The sequence below is a fragment of the Hyperoodon ampullatus genome (assembly GCF_949752795.1).
Source record: "Hyperoodon ampullatus genome assembly, chromosome: 2".
Taxonomy (NCBI): domain Eukaryota; kingdom Metazoa; phylum Chordata; class Mammalia; order Artiodactyla; family Ziphiidae; genus Hyperoodon; species Hyperoodon ampullatus.
This window is the reverse complement of record NC_136915.1, coordinates 9,735,052-9,746,227: the sequence shown is the minus strand read 5'-3', so window position 1 is coordinate 9,746,227 and position 11,176 is coordinate 9,735,052. Positions and strand designations below refer to the sequence as shown.

The following is an 11,176-nucleotide window of genomic DNA, read 5'->3' as shown; positions in this document are numbered from 1 at the left end:
CACTTCGGTGCGCGGCTCCAGCCGGGACGAGCACAGGTTTCAAACGCGTCGCCCTTGGAGCGCCGGCCCCCTCACCTCAGCCCACCTAACCGTGAATATTCTAGTTTCCCAAACTAAGGCATAACATTCTGCAGCTTCCAAGAATCCCTCTTCACGGACAGTACCCTGAATGAGACGTGTAGAATTAGTGCAATAGAAGATCCGATATAATTTTATATTACTTTACAGTTAACAAACCTTTACACACATCACAGGCCCTGTTCAGAAATGCTCCTATGTATTTACAAACACACAGTTGTACATATATACACGTTAACAAAATACAGGGCAATCTAAAAATTAGATTGATCTCAGTTACACTTTTGCTTTGTTTTAAACGTTATTCAACCAATGCCTCTTAAAAATCACCTCCCCATAATCTAAAAGAACCCCCTGCCCCACAAATTAATATGCTTCCATTTGTAACCCCGCTCACCAGTATTTACTCTCCCTCTTGATAGCATCCCCCAAACCTTATTCTGGTTTCCTCTAATGTAAGCCAAGCCCACGGGCCTCTCTCCTCCTGATTGGTCTGGGGTCTACGTCTGGGAGTGTCCTTCCAGCAGCTGGGGTTTCTCAGGAGTCCAGCTCCAACTGCTCTTGGTTTTCATTGAGTCTTAACATAAGTTGCTGTTCATAGTAAAGGCTCTTTGCATAGTTTATTTCTTGTGATAACTTGATAGCAAGGACCTCTGATTTCACGTGGACCTGAAGGAAAGGACAGAATGAGTGACCTGCCCCCAAGGTGGGAAAAAGCCAAACAGAGTCACAGGACACGGGCCACTGAAATCCACCCTGGCAGCAGCTCCCAGCCTGACTGCGGCTCAGAACAGCATGGGTGTAGTTTAAAGAGACAGATTCCCAGGGCCCTACTCCTAGTTATGCCCATTCGAGGTCTGGGGTGGATCTCTGGAATCTGTATCTTTAACTTATTCCCCAGGTGACTGTGCAGTCGACCCATAATCCCCTGACATTTGGGACTGCCTGTAACTGAGAACTGAGTTTCAGCTCTGAGGTGTGAGGATCAGCTGAAGTGAGACTAACAAAGACTTGGGATTCAAATCTAAAGTCTGGTGATGGTCAAAGCACACAAATGCCCTCGAGGCCTTTCTTATCAAGAAAGCTCACTTGCCTTGAAAGGGCGAGAAAGTGCAGCTGGGCAAAGCTCCCCACCTCCGAAAGGAACTTGTGGAAATACTCAGGCTTTTGGGTGTTAACTTAATTAATCTACCGGCCCTAACCTAAGCCAATGACCCCAGGGGAGCCTGCACAAGCCAAACCAAACCCAAGCGCATTCCTGAGCAGGGAGAAGGTCAAGGGAGAGAGGCCCAAAAAGGCTGGTTGCTGTTTCTCATCTGTGGAAACACTGAGATAAGCAGGGCCATTTTGAATGGCACGTCATTCTCGAATGCAGGCTTGAAAATCCTAGCATTCCAGGTGAAAAATGAGCAGGGCTAACACCTGGTTTCATGAAAAGATCCCACGTTAGAATATGGCTGGCGGTGGGGTCCCTCGTACGTGCTTCTGCCGAGCCAACAACAGCCCCTCCGAGCGGAGGCAGCAGAGTGGTCCAGGCTGCCAGCCCTGGAGCTGCACATGGGTTTGAACCCCAGCTCCCTCTGGTGTTGGCCGGATAACCTTGAGCAAGTCACCTGTCTTCACCAAGCCTCCTTACCAGTCAAGTGGGGACAACAGCAGTACAACATTAAATAATCTATAAGTACTTAGAATCCAGCCTGACACACAGTAAGCCCTTAAGCTGGTTATTAACAGGAACGGTGTTATTGAAAAGTCCTGCCATAACAATATCCTGTACCTTTTGGAGGTCAAGTGTAAAGTTTATTTACAGATATTCATTGAGCTTTTACCGTGGGTAGGGGCCTATGCTAGATATTGCTTCCTTGTGCAGAAAAAAAAGTTAATTTCCAATTATTCTAGAGGTGAAGCAATGAAGAAGCCAATGTGTGCTCTAACGCCTTCTTAGATTCAATGCGCCGAAGAGTCCCATTTTAGGAATAAAACACCCCCGTGCACCATGTCAGCTGGTCCTCACGGCTGATTAGAGGCGGTAATCCTGCCCGTACTGTAAGGGTGGGAAACCGCGGCACAAGGGTTGAGCCACCCGCCCTCCGGTGGAGCTGGGAGAGCGGCATCGTCCCACCCCCCACACACTGAGAGCCTTCTGCCTGTGGGACTAAGAAGCAGGACCCCCGGGGACTCACAACAGCCCAGCCCAAGCCTCACACGTGGCCAACACCTTCCCGTTGAGAAGCATCAGCAGGGCAGCGGCCGGCTGAGGAGCCAGGGCAGGCGTGCACTCACCATCGGCTTCTGGTGGGAGGGGCCGGGGATGGACACGCCACTGCTCGTGGTCACGGCCTTCCTGGTCACCTGCACATACACCTTCCCGTGGTCTTTGGAGACGAGGCAGTGGTAGAGATCGTCGTACTTGACTTCCAGGAAAATGGCCTCCCGGTCTAGGTAGTCTCCGCTTTTCAGGAAGTAGACGGCCTTGGAAGAGATGAGCACGCAGTAGCTGTCGATGTTCTCCACAGCTATGAAGCTGCAGAGAAAGAGGCGGAGTGAGAAGGGCACGCAGAGCTTCGCCAGCTGCTCCTCGAGGCTGAGGCTGTAGGAGGGGGGGCCCGAGGCTCTGACCTTGAAGCCAGGCTCCCTCCCTCACGACACCTTGGGCAGGTGGCTCACCCACTCTGAGCCTCCATCTCCTTGTGTGTAAATCAGGAATAAAAAAAGTGACACTGGCCTCTCAGGGCTGCTGTGAGGCCAATGTGCAAAGCACAGAGCCCTTACACAGGGGGGCTCGATAATATGACCAAGTGTATCAACGGGAGAAACAATTTTATGGCCTTTTTATAGCCTAAGGCTTAGAGAAAACTGTAGCAGTGCTTTGTTGGGCAGAAGAGAAGAAGGAAATACAGTGCTTTGAAATGCTGACCGAAGCAGCAGCTGAGAAGGTTCACAGGGAAGGCGGGGTGGGGGAGGGGCAGCCACAGGGCTGGAAGTCGTGGGCAGGGGTGGTGGTGATGGACGCGGGGAAAGCGGATGGGTCACCAACCTAGGCGCCGCGAGAGGACGGCACGCCTTCTCCAGGTGCGCACCTATGTCCACTTGCTTTTTGTCACAGTTCTAGTAAGAGGTCACCTGGTCTCAGCTCAGCACCTCCAGGGACAGGGGACGCACTGGTGAGACCACCACCGCGTTCTCAGAACTCAACTGTTAGAGAGTGCTTTTTTAGGTAAAGCTGGAATCTTGATTTCCATAAACTCTCAGTCATCACTTCTAGGGGCTTCAGGGCCACTCAGAAAAAAAACTCTTCTTCCCTGGAGCCCCAGATTTAAAGTGGAAATTTATGCACGTCAAAGCTCTCAGCTCGGCTACTGAATGAAGAGCAGTGACCCTTGGAAACTGCCGTGACAGCTCTCCCAGGCCTGGCTGCCTCCGTCGCATCTTGTGACAGCTTTCCACAATGGGGCGGCCACGTCGGGGGACAGCGCAGGGGAGCGGGTGACAGCAGGAATACTAAGAGCTGACGACAGGCTGGCTGTCAGGCCCCGGCCCCCTGGGACGTGATGTCCGGAGAGGAATTGCCACACCGCAGTTGCCTGGAGCCGCGGCTCCCCTGGAACAGCTCAGGGACCGGGTCCCAGGATGGCTTTGTTCCACGGTCAGCAGTCGCCAAACTCTGCTGGGATGGAGCAGGCCTGCCTGCTGCTGGACAAGCCGGTCCTCTCTCAGTCCCAAGCTGGCGCCAGGGTCCCTGCTCACCTCTGGGCTTAGAGAGCCCCTCATTCTGAACACGCCTTGTCTCTCAGCCCAAGGATTCACGAGTTCTCTCTGAAGCTTTCCGAGAAACACGCCCACCCTGCGCCCACTTCTGAAGGCTTCCTCGCTTACCGTCAAGAGCACTGCCAAGCAACTACTTGTTCTCATTTTGTTTCCCAGACAGGTATTTGACTCTCTGACTAAGCTGATGTAAGAGTGGGGTCCACACCCCACGCCCCCCGTGTCTCCCTGGGCACCCACCACTGAGTCGGCCACCTCCTCAGTACTCAGTGAAAATATGCCTGGTTCCAGCTGCCATTTTAATTACAGCCTCACATGACAAAAATTGGGGTTTATTGTTCTATTCTAACTGGTTGGCAATGCCAAGAATGTAGACTTGTAAAGTCTCAATGCCAAAATTAGAAATACCCAGCCGCTTTTGGTGTTCAGGCCACTTAGCACGGAATTTCCCATATCCCGGGCTCTGACAGTATCCAGGGGGCAGCAGTATCATTTAAAGAAACCAACAGAAATCTAAAATAGCTGGTCCAGGGGAAGAAAAGGTGACAGAAAGAGACAGAGAGACAGAGAGAGATGAAAAAAGCTTCCTGACAAAGAGAGGAAGGATCACAGGACCAGCTAGAACTTGCCGGGAAGCTAGCTTAAAAACTGAAAATGGCCTAGGACTTCTGAGCACAGGGGGGCCAGGCACATGGCGACCGAGGCTGTAATGGGCTCTCAAAGGAGATCCCCGAAGTTGGCCACCACAATTAGGGTGAGAGCAGCACGTGCATTAAAAATCCAATAGCGATTGTTACCTTTCCTCTGGTCCAGCACAAGATGGGGTACTTCTATCCCATCACCCGTGCCTCCACTCTCACCCTGTTTAGTACCCGCTGTCTGACATTTACGCACAGCCTCTATAAGGGCCAAGGCCTTTCCATCTGGGCAGCTGCTCTTACACCCGGGCCGACTGGCTGACACTATTAATTAGTGCCCTTTCCAAACTGGACTTCTTTAAAACAGACTCCCTTCCAAGAGGCCACAGACAGTGCAAAGTCCTCCATCAGGCCAGAACAACTTCTGTTCTGGGTGGAAGGAAGGAGGAAGGGTGGCTCTGAGCTGGGATGCTCTAGTGAAAGCTGCTCTGCACAGTGGTGGAAGCGCAGGCCGAGCGGGCAGGGAGACCCACCAGGCTGGGCCAGCTGCTGTCTCTGCGGCTCAGTTTCTTCATCTGATAGAGATCATGCTACCTGCCGTCACAAAGTCAGTAAATCCATGGGCAAAAAATTCATGGCCGGGCCTCCCTGGTGGCGCAGGGGTTAAGAATCCGCCTGCCAATGCAGGGGACACGGATTCGAGCCCTGGTCTGGGAAGGTCCCACATGCCGCGGAGCAACTAAGCCCGTGCGCCACAACTACTGAGCCTGCGCTCTAGAGCCCACGAGCCACAACTACTGAAGCCCACGTGCCACAACTACTGAAGCCTGCGCGCCACAACTACTGAGTCTGCACTCTAGAGCCGGTGAGCCACAACTACTGAAGCCCATGTGCCACAACTACTGAAGCCCGTGCACCACAACTACTGAGCCTGCGCTCTAGAGCCCGCGAGCCACAACTACTGAAGCCCACGTGCCACAACTACTGAAGCCCTCGCGCCTAGAGCCCGAGCTCCGCAACGAGAGAGCCCACCACGATGAGAAGCCCGCACACCGCAACGAAGAGTACCCCCCCTCACCGCAACTAGAGAAAGCCCACGCACAGCAACGAAGACCCAACACAGCCAAAAATAAATAATAAATAAATTAATTAAAAAATAAAAAAGGAATTCACGTCCATTACAGAAACGTGAGGGGAGAGGAGCAGTCTGTAAATGTGCACAGATCTCTGGTCTGTGAGCCCAGGGGCCCTATTCGTACCCTGAAGCTAATACAGACGGTAATTTTTGGACATTTACATGAAATGTTCTAGTCTTTTCAAATCAAAAGCAGCCAAGGGTCTAAGTGAAAGGAGGGGAAAGGGAGACAGCGGGGCCTCAGCTGGAGTGCCAAGGTCCCAGACCACGGTCTGAGCAAGAACCCAGACACTGACTTAGCCAACAGCGTCTCTCTCTCCATTTTCCCCCTGATGCTCCCCTGGAACTCCCACAACCAGTGACCAAGACTTTGGGTTTCATCATTACAGCATACATTTTTTAAAAAACAAAATCTGGAAACCACAACAAAGAATAATTAAAACTGAGCTCCAGATTACGGGTCCCCTCCTGTAATGGAGACCAGCCCCACACCTGTCACTGAGGGAGAGGAACCAAAACCAAGGGGGCAAGAGAAGCCGAACCAATGAGTGCACTCAGCGCTTCTCTGCCCATCTTCCCCCGCCTCTGTCCCTTTGTCGTCAAAGCCCGGTGTCCCCCTCCCTGCCTGGCCGTCCCCTGCAAAGGTCTGTGCTCCACAGCCTTTCATTTGCGTCACTTGAGAGGCTCAGGGTTTCGTCCAGAGTGGCAGCAGCTATGGCCTCACACGAGCTGAGTCTAGACACGGATATCTCCACTCTTCATCCCCGTAGCCGCCTCGCTTCATGCAGGGCTGCTCTTGGCTCATGAATGAGTGACCACTGCAAACCCCCGTGGGATGACATGGGGAGGAAAGCCATGTGGTCTCAGGTCGATCCTGAGTGTGTCCTTCTACCCTCTGACCTATTATTAATTCGGAGGAAGAATGAAAAAATGTGGCCAGAGACACCAGCCTCTGGATATGCTTCAAATACGAAGAACGAGAGAAGCTGCCCGGTGCTCTGTAGACACCGCGAATGATTCTATAAAAAAACAGGCAGGGACTCCCCTGGTGGCGCAGTGGCTCAGAATCCGCCTGCCAATGCAGGGGACACGGGTTCGAGCCCTGGTCCGGGAAGGTCCCACATGTCGTGGAGCAACTAAGCCCGTGAGCCACAACTGGTGAGCCTGCGCTCTGGAGCCCACGTGCCACAAAACAAAAAACAAAAAACAGGATTTTTAGACATTGGTTAAAAGTTTCACTTATAACTCTCCTTTAAGGAGAGAGAGAGGACATTCTGACCTTGGGATCAACTTCAGAAAGTTTCTTCTGAGAGAAAGGAAAGCTGTGGCACGTGGCTTACACCATTCTCCAAGATGACAGGTTCTAACAGTGGGTGAACCTGGCAAGGTTCAATGCCGCAGAAGTAGCACCCACTACGACAAACAATATCTCAAACCATGATACCACAGGGTATTCTCATCAACACCAATGGCATTACCAACAATAGCTTCAACCCTCTCGCTCTGTGGCAGGTAGAAATGTTGCCTCCAAGCCCCACGGCTGCTGTGCCATTGGAACCAGCCAATCTTAGGTGCCAACTGGCTCTGTCACCAGCCACATGGTTTGGCTCAGAGTTTCTTGCCGTAACGTGTAGAGCGAGGGTCATCATATCTCCTCTTAGGGCCACTGTGATGCTTAGAACTGATCTACATGCCCAACTAATGGTGGCTATTGTTCTTTCTTTCTTTTGTTGAGAACAGATGCTAAGTTATCCTAATCCTGTGGGGAAGGTCCCCTTGCAAGTCTACTACAGATCCTTGCTTCAGCAGGTTGGAAAAATGAGTGACCCTCTAAGAGACCACAAGGAAACAGGCTCAGGACCAATTATTGCTCCTTAGGGAGAGAGAAATCTGCCAATTGTTTCAATTACCCTTTTCAATTGATTTCTTTCTTTTTCTCCCGCTCTTTTTTTTTTACTTTATTAACTCTATTTATATATGTTTATTTTCCTCACTTTGTAGGCATTTCAAAACCAGAAGAGTTCAGAGCTGTCTTACTCCAGGAGTGCTCCTAGAACAGGCTCCTGCCCCGCACGTGTCACTCCCCAAGTCCAGGTGTGACCCCACACCTGTGTTTGAGCCTGGGGTCTTGCAGAGCATCTCGGCACACACGTCCCACGGGTCCTCACACTCAGCACGGCCTCTCGAATCCTCTCCTCCTCCAGCACCACCCCTCGCAGTTGATGGCATCTCCATCCAACCGACCAGGCAAGCAGCCCTCGAGTCCCTCTCAGCCCCACCCCTCGCTCAGCTTCTAAACCTGGTCAGTCTACTGACTGTACTGACGCCTGCCTCCCTGTCCCCTCTCCCCCTCTTCTCAGCCAGTCTGCGCTCACCTGGATCACTCCCAGGGCCTCCTAAGTGCTTTCCTGCCCCCAGTCTCTCCAACTCTGATCCCTTTCTCTGTTGCTGTCAAGGTTACATATTTAATGTCATTTTGAGTGAGATCCTCTTCAAAATCTCACCACTGCCTACAGGAAGCCGTTACAGCTCTCAGAATCTGTATGGACACCAAGGGGGGAAGGGGGAATTTTTAAAAAAAGCTCTCAGAACCTGGCCTTGTAACCCACCTTTCCAGCTTTCCAACCTCCGCTCCTTCCCTCCCACACATGTGCTGCCACCACACCCAGCTAACTGGAGTCCCCCCAGAAATGCCGCTAACTCTCCTGCCTCTGAGCCTTTGCCCAGCACTCTTCTCTGCATACATGCCTGTCTCTCTTCTCGGCCCATTTCTCCTTGTGCTGCAGGACCAGATCAACTGCCAACAGCCTTCCCTGGCTTTCTAGGCACAAATTAATAACTTGCCCTTGTGGTCCCATAACACATAGCCCATACTTTTATTTTAAAAGCAATCACATATTTATAAATAGTTGGTAATACTGTCTGCTTCTCCTGCTAGACTGTGAACTTGTCCTGGGACATAGTAGGATTCAATAAATTCGTGTGTTATGTAGTCTCAGAAAATAACAATGAATTTACGTTGTAGGGTCCAATGGAATTTGCCAGTGCACAACTTTGGATGTTGCATGTATTTTACCCAGTGGTAAAGATAAAGAATTCTCTCAGAAGTCTTGATTTAACTTGTTAAAGATTTAGCAAGCCACTAACTTTCCCTTCCTTCCTTCCTTCCTTCCTCCCTCCCTCCCTCCATCCATCCCTTTCTTTCTATTGAAGTATAGTCGATTTACAACATTGTGTTAGTTTCAGGTGTATAGCAAAGACAAGCCATTAACTTTTATCAGAGTAGCTGGATAATCCACCAAATTAAAGTTTTAATTTAGTGGCATATCAAAGAATATCCAATTTCCTAAGTGTCAAAGGTTATTGGTAGATTATTTCCTGGTTTAGAAAACGGAAGCCAATGAATTCTATCCCACTTCTCAAAAGGTCTGATCTTTTGTTTTTGTTTTGAGACTGCATATATTACTATAAGGTTTTTATTTACAATTATATGCTATTAGAATCAACACTATAACGTGTGCTCAAAATAAAAAATTCTGATTTCTATCTCTATCTGCAATTTCTCAAGAAGGATAGACAGGATACAAAATATATAAACAGTATGTTTACAAAGGGGGCAAGAAAGGAGAATTTTTTTTTTTTTTTTTGCGGTACGCAGGCCTCTCACTGCTGCGGCCTCTCCCGTTGCGGAGCACAGGCTCCGGACGCGCAGGCTCAGTGGCCATGGCTCACGGGCCCAGCCGCTCTACAGCATGTAGGGATCTTCCCGGACCGGGGCACGAACCCGTGTCCCCTGCATTGGCAGGCGGACTCTCAACCACTGAGCCACAAGGGAAGCCCAAGAAAGGAGAATTTTACTCTTGGTTTTCTTTCTTTCTGTACTCTTTGAATTTGCTAACTATGTACATGAGTTTATTTCATCAAAAAGAGAAAAGACTAACCTGGCTGGTGGGTTTATAGGCTATTTTGGTTTACTTTTTATACTTTTTTTTTTTGTATTAAAAAAAGATCTCAATAAAGAAAAAGGAGAAAAAAGAAGAGGAGGAACACACTCAAACAGATGGAAATGAGCACACAACCCAAACGGACCAGGGAGCTGCCTGGCTCGGCTGAGATCAAGTGACCCGGGGATCCAGTGACAGCCTCCAAGACACTGACTAGACTCAAGTGGCCTCCTATGGGTGACTTTCAAGTGTCCCCAGAAGGCAAGCACCACCTTCAGAGTCTTGCACAGGAACCACTTCCCAGGTCCTGCTGCCCCTGAAGGGTTCTTAGTTGCTGCTGTTCATTCCTTTTCCTTTCATCTGTAAATATACCAGCATATTTCTCTAAAGGATAAGGACTCTTTTTGTTAGCACAGTCACAACACTAAAAAATAATGAATAATAATAATTTAAAATGTCAGACGTTTAGAAAGGCTCCTAATTTCCAATTAGAACAGGAGCTCTTAATATTCAGGGATCATGGACCCCCACTTCGGCATTCTGGGGAGGCCCATAATCCCCTTCTAAGGATGCTAATTTTAAATGCATAAAATAAAATGCTTAGGATTACAAAGGAAGTCAATTATATTTAAATATATCTATCGAAATATTAAAATTGGGATAGAGAACTGAAAGCTTCTTTTTTAAAGCATAAAATAATATCTAAAAAAAATCTCACAAATACTATTTCCTAAAACTACATTTTAAAAATATAATCTAATTGTCAAATAACCTCCAGAAAACAGTATGTCTGGGCAGCTACTTAGGTCATGTGCATTGCTTGTAAGCACTTTTTTGGAAAAGGTAAAGAGCCACCCTAGTGGTTACATTGCTAGTATGTAACTTGGTCTGTGATGGTGTATTGGAAATAAAATAGGTACTCCTTTCTTTCTTTTCTTTCCTTCTTTCTTTTTTTTTTTTTAATGAGAATGAGGTTTCTGTCTACAGACTAGACACTAGTTACAGAGAAAAATTAATTTAATAAATAGAACAAATTTCACTTTAACATCATCTTAACCCAGGATCTGATTTCAGAACCAAACTTAAGAAAAATGGAAAGTAATGGCAATTTTGTAACATAACAGAGGAACATTTGATTCATTCGAAACTGAAGCCTTTTCAGTTGGCCAGACCTTAAATCATATGTCAGCAACTATCTTTTTAATACTAATTAATTAAATAAAATAAAAAATTAAATGAAACTTGATCTGGGAGAACAAAGTTGAAGTAACCATGGCACTGTGGACTTCGCGGGGTTTTCACTACATCAGGAAGTAATTACACAATATTTTCCAGAAGTGAAACAGTGAGTCTAACTGGAAAAAAATGTGGAAACATTTAGTTAGAACAGTAGGGCAAGGTATTAAAGAGCCTTTTAAGGGGTTAACTCTGAAGGAAAATATGCAAATAATTGGGTCTTTAAACATGTTTTTAATTACGACTCCAGGATAAAAGTCAGGTATTCTATGGCACTCCTGTGCTTCTCCTGAAAACGCCTTTCTTGCAGAGGGATGCCTCCAACATTCACGTCACCGTGAAGACCCAGCCTGACAACCGAGGATACTTCAGAGGAACAT

General features: G+C 48.5%; 1 protein-coding gene across 3 annotated transcripts in view; it reads right to left on the bottom strand.

Annotated features, from left to right (window-relative positions):
• Positions 1–215: 215 nt before the first annotated feature.
• Positions 216–11,176, bottom strand: part of VPS13D (vacuolar protein sorting 13 homolog D) — a gene marked incomplete at its 5' end in the record, with an annotated part of 242,440 nt that continues 231,479 nt past the window's right edge. For all 3 annotated transcript variants that reach the window (XM_079697300.1, XM_079697301.1, XM_079697302.1), the window contains 2 exons: positions 216–747; positions 2,362–2,602. In XM_079697300.1, the coding sequence (XP_079553426.1) occupies positions 616–747; positions 2,362–2,602 (373 nt within the window). In that variant the 3' untranslated portion in view covers positions 216–615. The remainder of the gene's footprint in view (positions 748–2,361; positions 2,603–11,176) is intronic.